Here is a 24334-nt window from a genome sequence, read left to right as displayed (position 1 = left end):
TTTTGACAATGTAGCTAAACAACAGTCCAAAAGAAGAAAATGCAACCACATCCTGGTTTTCAATTCAACAAAATTTTGTAGTAGGTAGGAAAGATTCTTCAATGTTCTTTAGTATTTCAGGTATATTTAGCAAAAATCAGTGGATAGTTATTATTATTTGTGACCTGAGGGAAGGCAATGTCTGCATTCACTATTCTTTTTTTCCGTAACGCAAGCAGTGTATCACGCTGAGTTCTTATTCTCCTGGACTATACTGATTTTTTTTTTTTTTAAAGCTCAAAGTAGTAATGTATTTTGAACAAACTTTTTAAATTAAATCATTTTTATAGAAATACACATAAACGAAAATTCAGGTCACCCTATCTGTAAGATAGGGATTATCCATATTACAAGTAGAGGTTACCTTCATTTTAATGTTACATTCTCTGTGATTTAGAAGGCAATCTAATTTGACAAAGGACACTTGTTGTATATACTTTCTTTCAGGTAATCTTTGTCTTGAAGTAATTCCAATGAATATTGTTTAAAATGGTTGTCTTATACTCAGAGCGAAATATGAATTGGAAAAAGCCCCTTGAAAGGGAAAGCTTGTGGAAGAGATAGCAAGTAACTTTCCCTAGATAGTTTTTCTTATGTAATGATTTTCAGGAAGGGAGTCCTAATCAATTGTGAACAATGTCATTCCCATTATTGAGCAAGATAGGATTGGTGTAGATATATAAACCCAATTACCTTGTTCATTAGTCAGACACATCAGCTTAAATCAGGAAGAACATTAATTTTAAATGTTTTTATTTTCAGATTGTTCTGCAGATATCCTTGAGTTGTTCCGGATAGTGCTTACTCACAAGGAAAGACTAGAGGAAAAAAGCCCTACCTCATGAAAAGAATTTGATTGTGTACACTCTAATCACTGGGCTATACTAATTTTAATTCTTGACATTGTGTTATTCACTTTGTGCAGTAATTTTGTGAAATGCTTGACACACAGACATAGTCCACATATGGAATGGTTAATATAGAGATCTTCCCTTATGGAAATCTCTTATTCGTGAAGAGAGATTTAAATTTCACAAAGTACAAGTTTTTTCCTCCAAGCAGTCTTGACTTCAGAGTCAGGGGAATTCCTTAAATTGTGTATGGTTCATGCTTTACAGGAAACTTTTTCTAGTAATGGCAATTATGGTTCCTATAATGGACTCCCTCTCTTCACATGATGAAAACCAATTCCTTTTTTTGAGGTATCCTGGGTAATCTGGCCTACATCAATCTTTTTCATAGCTGATTGGGCATCTATAAGAAACATTTTGAGTAATACTGAACTAGGATTAAAGTGAAAATACAGTAAGAAGTTAGTTAAACCTTGAGTTTTATTCAGAGGTTGCCTATAGAACCTTGTTATGACAAATTAAGTCTCCAATCTAGATTAAAAACTTTGTTCTTATGTTAAAAAAGAAGAAGCAACCAAACAAAAAACTTATTAGACCAGGATATTCCTTCTTTGTGACCACATCTTACTAGCGCATTTATTGCACCAAATTAAAAAATGGTCTGGCTGATTTTTCTTAGAAATGGGAACACAGGTGATGATTAGTATGAATTGAAATTGTATTTGAATAGTGGAGAAAAAACCACTGACAGACTATAAATTATCAAAGGAAAAGATATTATTGTTATGTTTTGTGCTGGTGGATGTTACAAGTCCCTCACTGTAGTCCTAAAGTAATTTTAGTTTCTGCATTCCACCGTAGCTTTAGATATTGGGTTTGCAAAGTTTATTTTACAGAAAGGCCTCTTTTTTTCCAGAATGTATGGAGTAGCTCTGGTAGATTTGGAGTTTATTTGCAACTTGGTTGACATAATTTCTTATCTTATAAAATCCAAGAGGACAATTTTATCAGAAGAATTACAGGAATATCTTCTGTAAACTGTAAAAATATGAGATTAACAGACAAGCAGCTAACTTAATGCCCCCCAGCAAAATCTAGAAATACAGCATCTACTACAGTAACAAATGATCCTGCTGCTGTTGCTCTGGAAAGGGAAGTTTACTGTGCGTCAACACATCTGTTCTTGCTTAAAGTTATTGCTGAATCCCACATCTGGATTCTGCTAGGCAAAAAAGGGAGATTGGGTTCTTACCCAATAAAATAAATTGCTCTTACCAGAGGGCACCAGTGTCGCAGTGTACCTAATGAGCCTTCTACTGGGGACAGGGGAGAGCACAACTCATTTTCCTTAAAGTTTTAGTACTTAGTGTAATAGGAGACATGCTCAGATCTCGCTTTGCCTGTCTGCAGGAGCAGTTTGTAGAGGTTCTCTGTACAGGACAAAGAATTCATAAAGAACTCTTAGCAGATGGTCTAGAACTTCTTTTTAATTTAGAGATGTTTTTTATTTCTCTATGGACATTTTTCCACATAAAAGATTGAAATCTGAAATGAAAACTGAGAATTCCTGCTTTTAAGCAATTTCTCTAATAACAAACTGTGGTGGGTTGACCCTGGCTGGATACCAGGTGCCCACCAAAGCTGCTCTATCTCTTCCCTCCTCAGCTGGACAGGGGAGACAAAATATATCAAAAGGCTCATGAGATAAGGACAGGGAGATCACTCTGCAATTACCATCATGGGTAAAAAAAGACTTGGGGAAAATTAATTTATCACAAATCAAATCAGAGTGATAAGAAATAAAACTAAACATTAGAACACCTTCCCCCCACACCTCCTTTCTTCCTGGGCCCAACTTCACTCCTGATTTTGTCTACCTTCTCCCCCACAATGAGGGAATGGGGGTTGCAGTCACTTCATCACACGTTGTCTCTGCTGCTCCTTCCTCCTTGGTGGAGGACTCGTGCTTATCCCTTGCTCCACCATGGAGTCCCACCCACCGGAGACAGTCCTTCATGAACTTGTCCAATGCGATGTGATTTCTGCCTAGTGCTCTCAATGTCAAAGTGAAGAAATTAATGAAGCGCGGGTAAACGGCAGGAGTAACTATGACTCTCTTAAGGTAGCCAAATGCCTCGTCATCTAATTAGTGTCTCGCATGAATGGATGAACGAGATTCCCACTGTCCCCCCAGTGAAACCACAGCCAAGGGAACAGGCTTAGTGGAATCAGCAGGGAAAGAAGATCCTGTTGAGCTTGTCCTTTTGATGAGCTTCAGTTCTTCAGGAACTGCTCCAGCATGGCTCCCTTCCATGGGGTGCAGTCCTTCTGGAACAGACTGCTCCACCCTGGGTCCCCCATGGGGTCACAAATCCTGTCAGCAAACCTGCTCCAGCATGGGCTTCCCACGGGGTCACAGCCTCCTTCAGGCCCATCCACCTGTGCTGCTGTGGGGTCCTCCCCAGGCTGCAGGTGGATCTCTGCTCCACCATGAACCTCCATGGGCTGCACCACAGGCTGCAGCGGCATCACAGAATGTTAGGGATTGGAAGGGACCTCAAAAGATCATCTAGTCCAATCCCCCAGGAAGGCATCCACGTGGGTTTTTTAATGTCTCCAGAGAGGGAGACTCCACAACCATCCTGGGCAGCCTGTTCCAATGTTCTGTTACCCACACTGTGAAGAAGTTTCTTCTCATATTTAAGTGGAACCTCCTGTGTTCCAGTTTGTACTCATTGCCCTTGTCTTATCATTGGTTGTCACCAAGAACAGCCTGGCTCCATCCTCCTGACACTCACCCTTTACATATTTATAAAGATTAATGAGGTCACCTATCAGTCTCCTCCAAGCTAAAGAGACCCAGCTCCCTCAACCTTTTCTCATAAGGGAAATGCTCCACTCAATCATCTTCATGGCTCTGAATCTCTGCTCCAGTGCCTGGAGCACCTCCTGCCCCTCCTTCGCTGACCTTGGTGTCTGCAGAGCTGTTGCTCTCACATTCTCACTGCTCTCTCCAGCTGCAATTGCTGTTGTGCAGCAACTTTTTCCCCTTCTTAACATTAACCCAGACGCGCTACCACTGTCACTGATGGGCTCAGCCTTGGCCAGTGGTGGGTGTCTCTTGGAGCTGACTGGCATTGGCTCTGTTGTACATGGGGGAAGCTTCTCCCAATGGGTGTAGCCACCCCTATGACACCCCTGTACCAAAACCTTGCCAAGCAAACCCAATACACAAACCATATAAACCCAATATATTTCACTTCTCCTGATATGGGTGTCTCCTTATGGTTCAATATCTCTTTCAGCTTTCTATACAAAAGGATTTATAGCTCCAACTCTAATATGACATCAGGTAAATAATGCAAATTCTAGGTTCATTTTTCAGATGTAAGCCTTCAATATAATTTTCTTTTTAAGTATCTGAACTTAGATCACCAAAGTTCTCGTCAACCAAGTAATACTTTTGCTCATTTTATGTGACTTATGAAATCCAAAGATACCATATTAAGGTCTTAAAATCTATTTCACAATTTAAGATGATATGCTTCTTTGGACAAAAAAAAATTCATCAGAGCTCTCTACTGGTGCTTCTGCACTGAAATTCATGCCTCCATTTATTGGCCCTTGGTTTGGGAAGGAATGAGCCACCTCTACCATCTAACTACAGACAACAAGGTCCACAATAAATATCTGAGCAACAACCATGTTAGGAGTTAGATCTTCTTCCTAAGACATGATGTTTTCATTGAATGTTTAATAAAGTACATAAAAAATCCTGGATGCAAGAGCTATCTTGAAAAGAAAGTTCCTGTGCTGGTAATTTTAGTATGGTAAGTCTGTCAGTGCATGAAAAGTTCTTGAGCTTGTCTGTCAGATGAGGTGCCTGTAGCAGATTGTCCAGTTTGTGGATCGCAAATGGACACTGGCACCAAGATCTTCAGAACTGCTGACATCTTGATGTGGGCATAAGCAGTAGTGGTAGTAACAACTGTACTAACAAAAACTGGCAGGTTTGTTGTCTTTCCAGCATGTAAAAAATGAAGTTTCCAATCTGAATATTATGTTCTAGGATTTGGTGCCTTAAGTGTGAACCCAAATAAGAATTTAGTGACTGTAGGACTTCAATTTAGTATGTATAGCAACAGAAATTTAAACCTCCAGTTTCTCTTAATCTTCTCTAGAGAAAACATTTAATTTGCCTTCCTTTCAGCAGTTCCTTGCCTGAATTTGTGTCATTCGCAATTGGGTATTCAAACTAGAAAAAAGCAATTTAGCTCGTGCTGGCAACATCAAAACAATGAGCTGGTAGAGCTCCCTGAGCTCTTACGGAGATAGTTATTGAAAGCAAGGCATCAAGCCAAGCTTTGCAGGGCTGAAGGAGAGAAGCTCCCAGAAAAAGAGCCCTAACTCTTTCCAAAGCAAGTGCATGCCTTAAGCTAACAGCTCCAAATCCAAAACTACATTCTCAATAGGATAACTTGATTTAGGAAAGAATCACATTTTATTCATTCAACTGTCCTTTGACTGAGTCAAGAAACCCATAACCTGCTCAGTGAAAAAAAAAAAAGGTGGTGTTTTGCCTTTCTTTTTTTAATCATTAATCACTCCCTGAATGCAATTTGCTTATGAATGTCCATAAGTGTTCAGACTGTGTTCATCCACATCTTAACCAGATCACAGAAGAGACTTTGTTTCTGACAGGTGCACCACAGGACCAGTGATGGTCTGTTTTCTTCTTTTGCGGGCCACATGACTTTCACTTTGGGTCTTTTGAGAGCCTTTCTTTTGAGCTGACAATAAATCATTGTGCAGTATTGTCCATACAGCTGCCAAAGGCAGAGGGAGATCATACCACTGAATGTGCTTGTGGCATATGTTACCAGTCCGGTATGCTTTGTGACATGCCAGGCTTCTTAAACGTGTCAGTGTTGGAGACCAGGGTTTCCTGATCATGCTTTCTCATCAGTATTTCCAAACAGGAACCTGCTCAATGGCAATGGTAGGATGCACAGTGCCAGTATACAAAGTAAAACCCGAAGTCTTCCCTACCCTTCCCTGTATGACAAAATGAGACATCTCTAGGTTTGATGTTTCTGTTATAACACTAGCCCTTTGCCTTTCTTCTCTTAGAATCACTGACAAAACACCATCCCAGAAGCGGGCTGCTTGTTTCAAATTACAGAAATAAAACTTGGAGCGTCCAGTTGTATGACACTGTGTCTCTTTGTTATGCTTCTTAATTAGTAATCCAGGTCTAATTCATCCCTGTCGATGGCTCCTGAGGTCTTGTAAAAAGAAAAAAAGGTTGGGGGAGCTGCAAGCTTGTCTTCATGAGAAGCTTTGCATGGGCCAGGCAGCACCACTAGTTACTGTCACAGAAGAGCAGACAGACCGTGCATACTTAATTCTCTAACAGCGATGAGCCACTGCCAGGCTTTTCCACTGACCTATGATTTCAGTCATCACAGAGCATCATCTGTGCTCTTGTTTTTCTCTATTCGTTCATGCAAAGCTTGCCCAGAGGCACTCTTAAATAGCCTGGGATATGATCTGATTTGTCTTTAGGGCACGTTGGGCTTGTGAAGCTTGTTTTAGCATTCCACGACTTTTGGATGAGATCACAGTACCAGAAACCGTTGTTTGCCTTTGCCCAGACATCATGAAATGGGAAAGATTTAAATCAATGAGAAGCTGTTAAGCCAGTCAGTTTGAAAGATTACTGTTCTTCTAAAGCTCTCTGTGCTTTATCACCAGAATTTTCCTATTGCCTTTTTTCTCTTTTTTAGGAAAAGCTTCAACTTGATGACAATTTTTATTAGGCTCCCTTTTTAGATTAGTTACATGAAGTATTTGTATTATATCCAACACGTAGTTCATGTGTTCAAACTTTCTAAAATATAATCTTGTCTGCTAAAGTAGCAGTTAGGAAACAATGACATTTATATTAGACGTGTAAGAGATTAGAATGAACTAATTAAATTGACCTTTAAATCTCCCCACCCTCTTGGAGGCTGTGGCTAATCCGTGGCCTCCCACTGTGGAGATAAATATACGTGCTGTGAACATTTTAAGCAAAGTGGGCAGAGGAGGAAGAGCCTCACCAGCAGTTCATCTTTGAAGAAGAGGGCAATACTTTGCCTGTTATAAATATAGCTTGCAATTATGGAGGGAGCGCTTGGACAAGCTTTTCCTGCACTTTAGTGGCTCCACTCCATGTATTTCCCTCACAATAATGGTTTCAGTTGGAAAAAATAGCTCTAAACAGCTTAACTTGTTGCTCTTGGAAACAACCAAAGTCTCTCTGGAAATTAGTTTAATTTTTGATACTTGGTGTTGTTATAACTAGCATTATCAATAATATCATTACTGTTACTTAATTGCATCAGGCTGCTATTTTGTGCAAGGTAAAAGTAGACTTCCAAAGGATAAAGCATTAGGTGGTGTTTTAGCTGGCTTCTAAGGACTCTTGAGGATGCCTCTTCCAAAGCAGTTGGCTTGATATTTTGTGGTTTTGATTTTTAAAACACAAATTATTGGGGGTTTTATAATAAAAAATAAAAATTACATAAATAATATATTATTAAATAACAACAATTAAAATGTAACTGAACAAGCAATTAACATTTCATATAGTAGAAAACATGCAGAAGATTCAAAATCCATCCAAAAGGTGAAGTGGGATAAAGGTAAGGATTTTGTACAAAACCCATTGTGATCACCTGGCATTCTTTCCGAGCCTGTCCAAATGAGATGCCTTTTAATATGGTTAGATGAATAGTTACATGGGTACAAAGGAGTGCAGAACTGCAGAGGTGAAGGCTTTATTCAGGGTGGTAGCAGCTCGGAGAAGGAAAAAGAGATCAAAGAGGACAAGAATTTAGCACTATAGTGAGCTCCTAACTAGAAAGAATTAACTGCATCCTTGGGTCGATAAATTGGGAGGTATAAAATAAGACCAGAAAGAGCTGTAACATTTTTTCAACATCTGTTTATTTTATACCTGAAGATAATGGTATCTATAGTTGTGGTGCTAGTCATCTCAAAAAAGGATGTTGAAAATACAGAAAAAAATATGGAAAAATGGTGTCGAAAGAATTTAAGGATACAGAGAATGCCTTGAGAAGTAAGTAGTATGTGAGTATAGTTGCAGAAAAACTCTACTAGATACTTTAGGAAAGAATAAATAGGAATGACCGGAAAAGGAAATAATTCAAATTCAAAATTAGACTCACATTTTCAGCAACACAAATGATTAAATACTAGAAAAACTACAATAGCGAATCTTGGTCTTTTGAAGTTGGAAAAATCAAGATTGCCTTTCTGGTAGTTGTACCTTGACTAAGAGCAGAGATTGGAGTTCAGTTTAGGAATGGCTGGGTGAAATGAAATGGCTTCTGATGGGTAGCGGTTGTGTTGGATTCTGGTTTATGAAATTCTGTTGAGGACTTCAGAAAAGCTCTTGTAAACTTCAAAGAGTTGTGAATCAGGTCCTAAGAGCATGTGTTGAAAAAAACTTTTTCCTTACCTAATATATATTTACTGAGGGAATAAAACTCTGTACAGATTGCTGAGAGTTTGGGAAAGAGATGCTGAGGGAAGAGAGTGGGTTTATAGTAAAACTGTAGCCTTAAAGGTAATTTGCTAAAGAATACGCTGTTCTTGGGTGAAATTACAGTGTTTAATTTAGGTGTACTGATTAACTTTTTGTATCAAGAACTCTTCGGGAAATACTAGTAACTGGTATAGCATTTAGCCATTTACATTTAAAGCTGTATTTTTATTATTTTATCATAAACTTATTCTGTGTTATGGGACGAAAATTCTTTGTTATTTGTAGCCTCGTTGCCTGCTACTCACTGCAATATAGGTGATATATTTTATATTGATTTATGTAAGGGCAGTGAGACTTCCAGCCAGTGACTTCTCAGAGGGAGAGTATTGGGGAGAGAGGGGGATGTATGTGAGAGAGAAATTTATCTAGTAAAGGTGTCTCTGAGCTTGGCATGTTAAACATGTCTTCAGTTATATAAGTAATTACACAAGTAATTTACCGTAGTCTTTAAATGACCTCATAAAAGTATTCACACTTTAAAAGTACAAAACCTTTTCTTTCTCCTGAGACCAAAAAAACAGCAGGCACAAGATTAAAACTTCACAAATGAGAAGCGAATGGGGAATTGGCAGAACACGCACACTCAGAGCAGGAGACTTGCAGGGGAGTTGCTAAGCGAAGCTGTTAAGTGGAACAGGGTATGTGTGGCTGACAGATGTTTTAATTGTGCCAGCGGGCAGAGGCACACCATGGCAGGGCTGGAGAAGGCTGGGAAAATGTGAAGGGGACAGGGCAGTGTGACCCTCTTTTCTTTTGGGTTTGTGCTCACTAATGCTATAGTATAAGCAGGTGATGTTTATTAACTTAGTATGACTAATACTTCAACATTTTGCAGTTACATACGTGCTTTATTGGTTCCTGACACAGTATGGAAGTGGTACATAGTAGCAGTAAGTGATGGTGAAAGACTTGTTAGATCAAACATGTCTCTTTTGGAGGATAAGAGATGGGTCGTTTTTTGTCTATCTGAGGTATATCCATCCTCCCTGTTCTGGCTTTGTGGCTCATAGATCTGTGCTAAGTGAGGAGTGGCTCATTTCCCATCTGTTCATATTCCACTTAGTCTTCCCCTAATTAAGAAGCAGAGCCAGAGGGAATTCAATCTGGTATTTGCTGTGATCTATCTGTCTCTGTCTCTCCTTTCCCCCTCCCTCAACCCCACTTATATTTTTCTTTTGGAAAAAGGAGATGCTTGAATTTCATTCTTTATTTCCTTCCCGGTTCCCTACAAGAAGCCTCACCTAACAAGGAGATATTGCAGCTGCAATGGGTCTCCCTTAGCTGAGTTTACTGCTGAACAAGAAGGGCACAGGCAAGCCCTGCGCTGCTGTCTTTAGGCAGGTTCAATCACCTTTTCTTCCAAGGCATTTGTGCACAGAAGTCTATAGTACACCTTAGTTTACTCACTTTTTGTACAAATCATCACTGAAGCTTATACGCGTGTTCTGGCAAAAGTCATCTGAATCACAGGAGTGTTTTACCATGTACTGCTTCACAAAACTTCATTTAACAGTAAGAGACAAGTCTATACAGTGCGTCCGATAGCAGTCTGAACTACAGAGCAGTGTAATTCAAATAGCACTACTACATGCTGCTTCTTATTGTCTGCATTAAGTTAAAGATGATTTGGTTTAAAACTTGGGTTAGGTAACTCCAGAATAAGTTGAACTTTTTTTACTTACTAGGTATGTCTAACATCTAATTTTAAAAGCAAAAACCCCACAAACTTTCCACAGTATTTGTGGTGTAAAGTGCATGTTGGACATCACACATGGTGTTATTAGTATTTTTGTCTGAGATTTCTTGCCACTTATAGGTGTACTAGTGGCTGTGCTTTAAAGATGCTAAAGTGCAGGACCTTCTTGGCCATTTTGTGTGTTAACTTGGGAGAAATATTTTCCAACAGAGAACCTCCTCTCTTCTAATACATGTGCTATTAATTTGTTAGTATTTGGCAGAGTTGAGTGGGGCACAAAAATGCTTTGATTTATACTTAACAGTGTTAGGTCAAACAGGTAAGTTAGCTTTACCTACATCAAAAGGGAAGGATCTTGGTGTTTCTAAAGTATTTTTAAATAGCCATATTGTTTCCCCTTTGAAGCCCCTAAACTCTTCTAGTTTGATCACTTCAGTGAAGCTGTTCCTTGATCTTACTTGCTAATGATGACTTACCAGTGCGGGCCAATTCCTATCTTTTTATTTCAAGATTCATTGTCATGATCAGGCAACAGCATATGTGTTTTATTGAAGACTGATTTCTAACTATAAATAAATGTAACTACTATAGCTGAGAGATATGATACTTTGCATTGTACCTAGAAACTTTACTTTAGAAGGAATCTGAACTTCTCTCTGTTCACAGAAATGAGAGTTAACCATCAGAAATAAACTGTCCACAGACAAAACTCAACTGTGCATTTATCAGCACAAGAAATTGGTAATGCAATCACTAGTAATCAGCAAAATATAATGTAATGAGACTTTTTCAGCTTTTTAAACTGTATTTATTAAACTTATGCAATTCTCAAAATAAAGCACAGCAAATAATAATATTAACAATATCCTACATGTTCCACCTTCTTTCAAAGTTCAAGGGAACTACTTTCTGTATCTGAAGAGAGCATTATATTGAGAGAATTATCACAGAAATGGAGAGGTAGTAAAAATGAAGTGTCAAAGAGGTTGTTTACTTAGAGGTTGTTTTTATCTTAAACATGTTCAATGTTTAAACATCTGATCTTAAACTCTTATTACTAGAGTCAGAGTATGATAGAGAGGGCATTTGGGTTACATGTGCATGTATGTAAAGGTGCTGCTTAGCATAAAGTTGGTTAGTTTATTGTAACAACTAAATATGCATGTGGTAAAATCATAGCTGTGTGCATTCTTAATTAAGCTTGTTATAGATAACTAATAATAAAATAGCCATCTACTAAAAAATAAATGTATCACCATTTCTAACCCATTAAAGCATTAAGAAGCAGTAAAGTGTGTGCTAAATAATTATCTACGGATGTATTATATACTGTTAGCAACATTTTCAGTACAGTAGTTGTATTTTCTAATTACCTTATTGTTATCATTAGCAATCAGACAGAATTCATTCCCATTAGGAAAAAAAGCTATTGCTGGAAAAACAAGAATCAGTAAAAAGTCAGTGACTTTACAAGGTTTCTTCCAGTTGATTTGAAATATGATGTCATAGTTTAAGCCCAGCTGGCAGCTGAGCACCACGCAGCCACTCGCTCATCCCTCACTCACCCCCACCCCAGTGGGATGGGGATGAGAATCAAAAAAGTAAAAACGAGAGAACTTGTGGGTTGGGGTAAATACCATTTAACAGGTAAAGCAAAAGCTGTGCGTGCAAGCAAAGCAAAACAAGGAATTCATTCACTCCTTCCCCTTGGCCGGCAGTGGTTCAGCCATCTCCAGGACAGCCGAGCTCCATCACATGTAACCATGACTTGGGAAGACAAACACCATCACTCCAAACATCCCCTCCTTCCTTCTTCTTCCCCCAACATGGCATCATATGGTGCAGAATATCCCTTTGGTCAGTTGGGGTCAGCTGTCCCAGCTGTGTCCCCTCCCAACCTTTTGTCCACTCCCCGCCTTCTCGTTGGCAGGTCACTATGAGAAGCTGAAAAGTCCTTGACCGCTTAGCAACAGCTGAAACATCAGTGTGTTAGCAACATTCTCATGCTAAATCCAAAACACAGCACTGTACCAGCTACTAGGAAGAAAATTAACTCTATCCCAGCTGAAACCAGAACAGTATTCACTTCATATTCTGTACTGTTTACTTCCTGCTGAGATCTCACAGTATCCAGTACATTTTCATTACCTACCACCACCCTTTCCATCCTTTGACGTAATGCACAAGTATGGCCTTGGTCTGTGGACCGCCACTGAGAGATGTCTGCAAAATGTCCATAAATGTCCACAGAATGTCCACTGAGTTCGTTTTAGTCATTGATTGTAGGCTGCATCTGTTAACGTAGTCACTCAGGACAGGAGGGGTGGTGTGTGGAGTGGAGTGATTGGGCACCAGAGCCAGCTCACGTTGGATCACTGCTGCACTCACACTGCTTCTTGTAGAGGCTTGTCCTCCATTTGTTCCCGCTATAGTGATTCCTGTAACATGCAACTCAGATCATAAGTTACAACAATTTAAAGGTTTTACATTACAGTCTCCTCCCCAGGTCCCTTTAGGCTGGGTTATAGGGTTTAACATTGTAATTAACTCTTCCCCTTGCTCCTAGCGGGGCTAGGAACAAGGTGTTCCTGCTATAGTAATTCCCACAAAGTGTAACTCAAATCCTGGGTTTAACTTTACTCCTGATTTTCTCTACCTCCTCCCCCCACCCTGAGTGACACCAGGGGGATGGGAAATGGGGGTTGTAGTCACTTCATCACACGTTGTCCCTGCTGTTCCTTCCTCCTCAAAGGGAGGACTCCTCATGCTTTTCCCCTGCTCCAGTGTGGGGTCTTTCCCATGGGAGACAGTCCTCCGTGAACTTTTCCAATGTGGGTCCTTCCCATGCGCTGCAGTTCTTCATTAACTGATCCAGAGTGGGTTCCTTCCATGGGCTCACAAGTCCTGCCAGCAAGCCTGCTCTAGCATGGACTCCTCTCTCCATGAGGCCACAGGTCCTGCCACGAGCCTGCTCCAGCGTGGGCTTCCCACCAGATCATAACCTCCTTCAGGCACATCCACCTGTGCTGCTGTGGGGTCCTCCCCAGGCTGCAGGTGGATTTCTGCTCCACCGTGGACCTCCATGGGCTGCAGAGGGACAGCCGGCTTCACCATGGGCTGCACCACGGGCTGCAGGAAAATCTCTGCTCTGGCACCTGGAGCACCTTTTCCCCTCCTTCAGTGACCTTGGTGTCTGCAGAGTTGTTTCAACTTGAGTTCACACTGGAGTTCCAGCCTGTCCCGAACAACAGCAGTGCCCAGGCCATTTGCCAGCCACGGCACACCACCACTGCTGATGCCAGAACATTCCCAGGCACAGCAGGCTAAGGTGATCAGCAGCACAGCAAGCAGGGAAAGCAAAAACCAGCCATAGACAAGGATCTAATTTACAGTAAGGCAAGGAAGCCACATGGCAGGCACAGAAGCCTGCCAATCAATAGCTAAACAGCAATAACGGCTATCAATTCAATCTATCACATTCCAATCAAATCTGCCATCATCTCAAAGCCTTTGAGCCCCGTGCTGGGCACCAAAAAGGAATGTTGTGGTTTGACCCCAGCCAGCAACTAAGTACCTTGCAGCCACTCACTTCTCCCCAGTTGGGAGGGGGGAGAGAATCAGAAGAGTAAATGAGTAAACTCGTGGGATGATGTAAAGATAGTTTATTAAATAAAGCAAAAAACATGCACACAATAAAAGCAAAACAAGGAATTCATTCACTACACCTCTCGTTGCTGTCATGGGTTCCCCAGCCAAAACCAGGACATGTGACTAAATTTATTAGTTTCTATTTGAATTTGACTAGTTTCTATAAATTTCCTGGGGAACAACCCCAGGCTCCAGCATAAGTTGGGAAATGACCCATTAGAGAGCAGTGCAGGGGAAAGGGACCTGGGGGTCCTGGTGCACAGCAGGATGACCATGAGCCAGCACTGTGCCCTTGTGGCCAGGAAGGCCAATGGCATCCTGGGGTGTATTAGAAGGGGGTTGGTTAGTAGGTCGAGAGAGGTTCTCCTTCCCCTCTACTCTGCCCTGGTGAGACCACACCTGGAATATTGTGTCCAGTTCTGGGCCCCTCAGTTCCAGAAGGACAGGGAACTGCTGGAGAGAGTCCAGCGCAGGGCAACGAAGATCATTAAGGGAAGAGAAGCATCTCCCTTATGAGGAAAGGCTAAGGGAGCTGGGTCTCTTTAGCTTGGAGGAGACTGATGGGTGACTTCACTAATCTTTATAAATATGTGAAGGGTGAGTGTCAGGAGAATGGAGCCGGGCTCTTCTCAGTGACAACCAATGATAGGACAAGGGACATTGAGTACAAACTGGAACACAGGAGGTTCCGCTTAAATTTGGGAAGAAACTTCTTCTCAGTGAGGGTAACAGAGCACTGGAACAGGCTGCCCAGGGGGGTTGTGGAGTCTCTTACTCTGGAGACATTCAAACCCACCTGGACACATTCCTGTGTAACCTCATCTAGGTGTTCCTGCTCTGGCAGGGGGTTGGACTAGATGTTCTTTTGAGGTCCCTTCCAGTCCCTAACATTCTGTGATTCTGTGAAATGTTTATTTTGATGGGTTGCTACATAAATATACCTGTATACGAGATATTCCTTGTTAATGAAGGGATGAAAGGAGGTTTCTGGAAAGCAAGAAGAATTTTATTTTAAGGCTTAACACTTAGAAGAGTTCTCCTGTGCAAATAGTGCTTATGAAGACAAAAGAAGACAGATTTTAAAAGAACACATGGTTGTAGGAATAGCATTTGTAAAGTTTGAAGTCAAGAGTCGTCATTTTTGTCTCCTTTCTGGCCACAGAATTAGTAACTGAGCTTCAGCGACTGAAAAGTTCAGAGAAGCATCATCTCCTGTGTGCTAGTAAGGTATTTTCTTCATACCAAGTACTCCCAGCTCTGAATTTCACTCAAATCTGACAAGTCTTTTGGTGAAGAATGTTAAAATGTTGACCAAGAGTATTTGAAAATTTGGAGAATAATACTAGTTCAGATCCTCCTTACCATCTTCCCTTCTTCCCTCTTTCTTCAAATGTTCAGTGGCAGACTGGCAGGTACACTTTTTTGCAATTTTTTATAGCAAAACAATTCAAGTCTTCCCCCAAATACTGTTAACTGCTTTCAAGTTTCTTTTGCGTGGCTTACAGTTTAAAGACTAGGGTTCTCTGGGAAAAAACACATTCAGAAAACTGTGGTTACTGCTCTATTGCAATTGTTAATCTCAGAATTAAACACCTTTTTCTGCTGGGAACAATAACATATAATTGCCCAGTAGCCTTCATTATTGCTAACTGAATTATAGCCTAATAACTTAGCAGTAGTTTAATTCACTATGTACAGAAATGATTACCTATGCTTTGGCTTTTTTCAAAATTAAAAATAGTTATTATTGTATATCGTATTTTCTAGGTTGTGATGAAGGTAACTGAATTTGGACAGTTTTTTTAAACTTCTATTTTTAGCTATTCAGCTTAAACTATTAAATATACATCCTGGTGATAAAGCACAGTCCTGACTCGATTCTAGAGGGGTTTTCTACATAGGATGGTTTCTAAGACTAACTCTATTTATGGTTCAGTTTGAAAATTAATGGAGCACTGATATCAAGCATAGCATTAAGAAGATTTGATCCATTTATGATACCTGTTCTCTTGAATAGACTTCAGCAGTACCTAAAATCATTTCCATGGTGGAGTGGTAGGAAATTAATTTGAATAGGAAACATCTGAAAATGGGTAAAGAAAATTGCAGTAATACTCAAATTCCTTTTTTTTGTGTCTTCAATACCATGCGAAATGATGGTGTATCAGGACGCGCATCTGTTAAAACTGGCTGTCCAAAGCCAGTGCAGAGAGAGAACAGAGTCTGCAATGGTTGTCCCTAAAGCTCTGTTCTGATCAGTCTAGAAAAATTGTGTATTTATAAACACTAGGGAAGCACCCATGTCCTTTGTTTAGTGAATAGAGAGGATAATGGAGAAAGACATCACTCTTCATCATAGACATTAGTAATTATTCTAGTTCATTGCACAAGCCTAGAAATATACAAGGAGAAGCATGCAAAGATTTATTTTGCCTGTATGTCATGATTAAGATTTTCATTTTAATAAGACCTTGTAGACCTGTGTGCTTTTAGGTGATTTACTATCATTCCTACTACTCCTGAGTATTTCAGTTGAACAAAGTAACCTTGTGGGAAAATGTTTTTTCATATTAAACTGATTTCAGAAAGTATCCCACATTTGGGATAAGATTTAACTGTGCTGAAGGCATGTTGAACTCAATGCGTCTCTAAAATATGGAGATATAATCGTATGTGTTTAAGTGTCTATTTAAATTTGGGCTATAGTTGCCCTCATCTCTTGGTTGAGGTTATTACTTGATAATTACTGACCTTCTGTCACTGGGGTTGAATCTGCATGTCCAGCTGCTGCTGAAGCCCATAGGGCTTGTGAACAGATTTATCAATGGTAAAACTTCCAAATAAGACATAGCTCCTATAAAAATAAAATGTTATGGTTTTGGTACCTGGTTGTGGTAGAATGAGTCTATTTGCAATTACTTTCTGAAAGCATCATTGTTCTTCCAGTGTAAATCTGTTTTGTGACTTAGTTCACAGTGCCTTATCAAACCAAACAAAACCACAATATTCTGTAGCTGCTGGAGCTGAACTTTTGCTATTTAGGAATCCGCAATGTTTACATTTATATACAAAATTTTATTAAAACTTCCTGTGAAAATGGCTTTTCTTCTAGCAGGGAGAATGTTACGCTATGTGAGCAAGGAAGAGGAATTTCAATTTAGCAACAGCTGTTTGTGCAGTATGATCCAATGAGGAACAATAGCAGGAGCTGGGGTTTGCTGCTGCCAGTAGGGATATCACAAATGAGTACTGCAAGGTGATTTCATAAACAGAGAAGTGTTCCACCAGTCTGTAATTAACTTGCTTAACCTTCTCAGGGTATGGTCCATTTTTAGGGAAGTACACATGGGGTGTAGGAACATGCTGTGTTTTCTCATGGCTGTGCTACTCCTGTTACTACCTATTAAAAAAAAATAATGGTGTGGTTGAGTTTGTAACAGTTGGCATAACCTGTTCCTAGTAAAGAAAGACGTTTCCAGCCAAAAGCAAGTTGTTATACTTTGTCTAATTTAGCTTTACTGTTTTAAAACATAAAGAAATCTAATCTGAATACTCCTTATTTTCTGAAAAAGAAAGGTTTATTTTGGTACTGTTGAAGTACAAGTGGTCTCAAGCTTCAGTCTAAAAATGGTCACTAATCTCTAGCAGTTTTCCTTCTAACTACTATACAGTCATTAACTAATTTTCCCATCTTAAGTCTGCAGGAAGGTACATCTATTTTACAAGAGAAGGTACAATAATAGTACTTGCTTAATGATATGAAATCTTTGGAATAGCTCTGGTACTACAACTCAGAAATCTAGCTCTGTGATCCTATTTATGAACCAGATCACACTGGCTCAAGAGAAAATCGTGCTCAGTTTTAAAGGAATACTGTTACTATGAATAAACCCCCTTTTTATAGTTATTGTGGTGTAATACAGTGTTCCTTTTGGATTTTTAATGACTGTATATTTTCTTGACAAAAGCTGATACTATAGGTGTGTCAAAGTGCAATAAATTATCATTCAGCATTGAGAATGACTTTTGAACCACTCGTGGTCAATACCTTTCCCCAAACATTCTTTTATTCTCAGAATATTTTTGAATGATTAGTCAAGATGATGCTGTCTGTGATTATATGCTTTGCAGAATTCAGCTCAGTGCAGATATATTGAAAACGATTAAAAAATCAATGTCAGTGGTTTATGCTTGTTCTAATTAACCTTTGTGTATTTTTGTCTGACTTGGTGCTTTTTTTGTTTTAAATCAATTGACAGAATTCATTGACAAGAAGTGCACCCCTTGCCAATGATTCCCAAGCACGCAGTGGTGCCCGCTTTCATACATCTTACGACAAAAGATATATCATCAAAACTATAACAAGTGAAGATGTAGCAGAAATGCACAACATACTGAAGAAATATCATCAGGTAACGTACTAATTATTAGCAGGATGTGGGATCTCTTCTTAAATATTATAATGCAAATGCTTTTAAGAATGTTAAAAGTTTCAAATGAATAATCAGGGAAAAAGAGTCACTTCAGACTTTTTCCCTTTTCTATGAAGCAATTTATTGTACGTCTGCAATTCACAAGGCTGCATTCTTTTAAATATCTAAGCTAGCTTTAGGTAAAATGATATGTCTGTATGATACAGAGATAGTAACTTGGAGACCGTAGGCTCCTTTACCATACTAGAGAGATGCTCTTTCTTTCATCTGGTCCCAGGCTTGAAGCCACTTGATTCTGGGCCAGCTTGGAGACAGCTGTGTGCACGTGAGTGAGTGGTGCAGGTCACCTCTTGCTTCCTGCTCTGACCGCTGAATGTCCGCTGTTTCACTAACAACAGATTCCTAACAATAAAAGTTGTATTGTATGAGAAATTAAAAAATCAGTATAATTAATGTTAAATTCCTGCTAATAAAGAAATGGGGTTTGCCAACACAAATTTCTATAAACAGCATTAAAGTCAAAAGTAAGCAGTGGAGATCCATCAAATCAGCATTGACAGCTGTTATGCTGTGCCTGTGTTCAGTGTGTGTGGATGGCACAGGGGGGCGCAGAACCTGGGAAATATGCAAAGCCTTAATAAAATCAGTGCTAATTTTCTTAGCCTCACATCTCTGTGAATAAGCTCTAAAGCTGCAGAAATCAGAAAAGCCTCTAAAAATCATCTAAAACATGATATGCAAATGGAGGGGGATTTTACGCTTCCTTCCATCTGCCTGCTCGCTTTTGTGGGTTGAGAGTTCAGGTAAAAACTTCAGGATATTCAGGGTTGGGAGGTTGTGGTGGTGGTGGTGGTGTTTTCAGTGGTTTCTTTTTTTGTCTTGTGATATTTAGTAATTTTTTTGTAGCGTTAACCAATATATAATAGAAATCTCAAGTTCTAGTTTGAAAGCAACACTAGGTGAATGTAATGCAGTTGGTCTTCACTTCTTTTTTTATTTCTAATACCACTACTTTAATAAACCAGTTTTAAAGATATCTTTTGAGGTGGAAGGGAGCATGATTTCAGGGTGCTTGGAATTGAAGGTGTTGCTAGCCATTTTTGTGTTGCTGCTTCACTGTCTCCATCTCTGCTGTTCCCATGTTGAAGGGAGATCTCCAAATTCCCTCCAGGTCCAGACTAGCTTGGGAAGCCTTTAGTGAGTTAGATATGAACTCTCTTCTGTGTCCGCATGTTGTTCTTCTGTTTAAATAAAACGTAAGACCAGTGTGTGTTTGCTTTAATGTAGATAAATATTATCACTATCAGAAGATATCAGATATTCAGAAGATCATCTTTTAATTACAATTTTAACAAAGATAAATTTTAAACTATTATCTAATTGTAATGCGGGTGTTGTTATTTATCAGAGTTTTCAAACTTACAATTTAAACTTTGATCTGAAAGGATTTTGATCTGTGAAGCAGTGCAACAGAACTGAAATTTTAGTTCATTTCAAGTTTGCCATTAGAAGTTTGGCATTGTTAGTGATCCAGATTTTGAGACTTAATCCAGCTGAAAATTTATATTGCTTTTCAAATAGGCGTGTCCTTTCAAGAATGTCAATGAAGACAGTGCTAACGTGAATGAACCTAATATTTGGAATCTTTTTTCATTAATGCTTTTGAACAGGTGGATTCATAATAGGCTAGGTTACAGGGAATAGTTATGTGAAAGTTATGTGTTCCAGGGATCTGATTTCACTTTATACTGGAAAAACATCCATATAAGAATGGAAGAATGCACTTACTTGGTATTAGTAACATCTTATGCGTTATTTTTTCAGTATCTTAAATAACTAGAGTCTGAAAGTTTTCATTGGTGCCTCCAAAATATTCATAAAGACATTGATTTTATTTTTTTTTGGTCTCAGAACTTGAAAGCACTTTACGAAGTGTAGTAAATGCTGAGTAACTCAAGTACAGAGACAGTTTAACAATTGGACATTTTAATGAAATAAATTAATTTTGGTATCTTCAGTAATGTGCTGTTAAAGGAACAAAATTGTTCAAATTAATTAAAGAAAATCTAAACTAAATCTAAACTAAACTAACTCTGGTGACAGCTGATACCGTGTTCTCTGCATTGCTACTGGAAATTGAATGCTTGGAATCATTGAGTACAGCAGCTTGTCCTCCCATTCCTCTAGGTATTTTTCAGGAAAGTGAAGCTAATCTTAGCCTGATGGGCAAAGTCTAGAGAATCCATTGTCTTGGTGGGAAGGTTTTATATAATCCTCCTGACCAGGTCATCTCACACAGATTGGTCTTAGACTACATTCCTACTAGAAAACAGTGCAATGCTTGGTAACAGCTATCAACACTTGAGCTCATTAACGGTCCCTACCATGGTTTTGCTTTGGGCCAGCTAGCTGTCTCCCAGACAATTCTGGACAAGTTTCAAGGTATTAACTCAAGCCAGTTACTATTCCTACTTAAGGTTGTAAATATGAGCATCATGTTTTAGAGCACAGCTTAATAATTTGGATGTGAGTTATTCCATTCCGAACAGAACCGATCCCAGAGGACAGTCCAAGACCCATCTAATTCGCTAATATGTGACTTTGTGGCTCTGTTGGATGGCTTACTTGCGGTAGTACAAGGCTTTTCAGATACTGCACTAGTACTCTTGTGGAAATCTTTGCCAGTAAAACAAGTTACTGTGAGTTCATTTTTACTTTGGCATGCTCTCTTCTGCCAATAGAGTAAATGTCAAGTTCCCTATACTGATTTACATACTTATCTTACTGCCTAGTATCTTCTTTAATTGTAATTGTTTCTACAGTTAAAGAAGTTAATTGTAATTACACACAAAAGTGCCATAAATATGGGATTTTGGGGGGATGCTCTGCCTGTTACCTTTATTCCAGTTTCAGTCCACTAGTCACCAGCAGCACTCACCACATATGTGAAAATTCCTGGCCCAGTTAAGTTTCCTTCACAGCCCAGGGCTGATTGTGTCTGGGACTCTTTTGGGAGTTCGTGGCATGCCCTTACCTCATACCCCGTGCCGTCACCTCATACCCCGTGCCAGGCTGCTCTTGGAGCGGCGCTGTGGTTGAAAGGCTCAGGCATGCAAAGAAGGGAGTGTGCAGACATGTCCAGACCCAGTTATGCAAAGCAGGCATCAGCCTGGGAGAAATAACGTTTCTCAGGTGCGTGAAGACTGGGGAGGTCATTCATGTGAATTTTTGAAGACTCTTTCTCCCTTGTTAGAGATGTAGTACCCCCAAAGGACCTGAAGTTAGCTCATCTGTCCACTATGAATGGTAACTTGTGAACCATTGGTATCTTGCACCCTCTTTCACCTGCCCAAGAATGCAGTCATTATTTTCCAGTTATTTCTGACATGACTATGAGTGAAATTCATGCCATTTATGACAGATCATCTCTTTCCTCGCTTTTTCTCAGGCCATTTTTTCCCTCTGCAAATTCATTCCAGGATTCTTCCCAGGTGTTTCTACGTGGAAAAGAGTTTTTGAATGAGTTTCATTTAGACCATAATATTTACTCATCTGTTTCCTTATTAAGGCTAACAGCTCCAAGCTGATAGAATGATTCTAGACCTTGGAAGTACCTCTGTCCTTGCTTAGGGACCGAACAACCCTTATCTAATGTTTTCCAAGACTGTTTGAACTGCTTAACAATAAATACAAGAGGACAGCTATCTTTAAACAAAGAGTGCTGGGGAGGAGACTGTGTCAACTCAGAAGTGTGGGAGGCTGGATCTGTTCTTCATTCACCAAAATTCACCTCCAAAATCTAACTCCAAGTACCAATGACTTTTTGTGAAGTCACCAAAAGGTTAGAAGGAGACATGCAGACTGCCACTGAAAAGTAGAACGTTATTTTAGCAGTGGCAGGAGATCGTGGAGATGTGTAGTCCACAAACTCACCCGGTTCTTTCCATTCTTCCTCTCTCCATCTATCTGGAGGTGCAGTGGCCCGTTTGTTCTTTTGGGCTGTGAGGAACTGAGGTTATAGTTACACAGTCTGTATACTCAGGTATTTAAAAAAGGAACAGGAATTGTGCACAGTCTGTAAACACTTGGAAGTCTAAAAATATGAAGTCTAGATTGCCTGGTTTTTAAGGAAACAAAGTTATAATGGACATGACTGTACACCTTAGAGAAATTAGGTTATTATCAGGAAACAGAATGCCTAATAACTTGTTAGGAGTGAAAATAAAATAAGTTAGTTTGGCTGAGTTATTAGCTTTCTCCTTTCTGGGCAGAGTTCTATTGCAATATCACATGGCATTTTGAAAAAGTAACCAAGTTAGGTGGATCACCATTTACAGTATTATTACCACTACTTAAAATTAAAAGAAAAAAAAAAAAAGAGTAAACCCAAAGAGATCAAATTCCGAGCCTAAGGCTACATACTAGAAATGTGTAAATAACTAAAAGTCAGCTAGGCTCGAAGGAGTGTCTGGAGAAGTTGCTATAGAAACAGCATATAAGTTTATATAGCAAATTGAAATTAAAACTGTTGAATTGTAAATAATAGTCCTGACAATCGTAAATTATAGTTGCTATCCAAAATTATGAGTTGCATTTATTCATTTACCCTGTCTGATGTGATGTCTTTTTTTTGTGGCAGTCAGGCCCACAACCTCAGACAGATGGTGAACACTTCAGTCCAAACACTGACGCTTTCTGTCAACTCATCAGAAGAGTCTGACGCTTTTAGTACTGAGCGGGAACACTAGAGATCATTATTTTCCCTTGCAAAGTTAAAAAAAGCCCAAAACAACACACACTAATCCCACCACTTTTAAGCAAACAGGAGGCATAGTTTTTTCTCCATGCTTAAAGTTGCAAAGCGTCTTGTTATTTATGACTGGTCTATAAAGTCCATCAGGCATAGACCAGCCTTATATCTACTTTTAAAGATAAAATGACCTAGAGCATGAACCAGCTAGGTTTCTAAGTGTTACAGTAAATACAAGTACATATGACATGTTAGGTTCTTAATGCTGTGAATTTCTATGCTAGCCAGTTTCTAACTACTCTAATATTTTCTGATACGTAGTGTGAAATAATGCTTTTATTCACATTTTAATGATAATTTGCAATTGATTTGGGCTGCTTATATTACTGGTATACTGTAGTAGAACTTCTCGCTACTCTTCAGGTGTTCCTTCAGCTGAACATCATTTGCTTATTGAATGCTAAAATGGGTCAGACTTACAAATGTTGGAAAAGCTGTTGCTGTATGGACTCACAGATGTAGTATGAAAATTTAAAATTGTTTAAGTTACTCATGCATCTTCACGTTTAACACTTAATGCCTCCAAATCTAGCGCAGTTTTGGTTTAAACCTATGATCCTGACACCAAGAGCATGGACCAGAAAAATGGAATTAAACCTACCGTTCCCTTTTGCATTTTTAAAGGATAGCTCATGAAAGTCATCTGTGATGATAAGTGCATTGCCAGGATTTCGTCCTGTGCTTAAGGGACAGGTAATACCCTGTTTCCTCCTAAAGAAAAACTTCTCATTTCAGCATATATTCAAGCTATGTTTATGTATTTAATTTCTATGTATTGTCCTGTGCAAAAAAACCTTATTATTTTACTTAAAATACAGGATATACTATTGTAGATATTGGTATACATGTAGATATTTTCTAAACTACAAATATGATTTTCAAGGGCAGAAATCTGTGACAGTTGAGTAAAATTCTGTAGGCAGATGTTCTAGTTTCTGAAATGTCTGGACCAAGATACCTTGTCCTTCCCAGTGAGACTTGCTTTAAATCTTAAATCGGTGTAAATGGGTGTAAAAGTGTACTCCTTTGCTCTTTGAGAGTAGATAATGGGCAGGATATAAATTTTTAAAAATAAATGAAAGCAACTTGAGTATCTCAGAAAAAACAACTCCTTTTGAACACCTTTTTTTTGTTTTTCATTAAAATGGACTTCAAAAGGGATATATTAATCTTCAGTTCTGACACCCAGGTGACTTCAGTAAAGAAAAGAAATTGAGAAGCCACCTCAAAGCAGGTGAACAAGAT

At 39.1% G+C, this 24334-nt stretch overlaps 1 protein-coding gene across 3 annotated transcripts in view; it reads left to right on the top strand.

Annotated features, from left to right (window-relative positions):
* The window catches only part of PIP4K2A (phosphatidylinositol-5-phosphate 4-kinase type 2 alpha), a 120194-nt gene that overhangs the window by 68624 nt on the left and 27236 nt on the right, over positions 1-24334 (top strand). For all 3 annotated transcript variants that reach the window (XM_071805222.1, XM_071805221.1, XM_065831857.2), the window contains one exon: positions 18106-18258. In XM_071805222.1, the coding sequence (XP_071661323.1) occupies positions 18106-18258 (153 nt within the window). The remainder of the gene's footprint in view (positions 1-18105; positions 18259-24334) is intronic.

The sequence above is a fragment of the Patagioenas fasciata genome, chromosome 2, assembly GCF_037038585.1.
Source record: "Patagioenas fasciata isolate bPatFas1 chromosome 2, bPatFas1.hap1, whole genome shotgun sequence".
Lineage (NCBI taxonomy): Eukaryota > Metazoa > Chordata > Aves > Columbiformes > Columbidae > Patagioenas > Patagioenas fasciata.
Note: the sequence above shows the minus strand (reverse complement) of the source record. Positions and strands in the feature narration are given on the sequence as shown.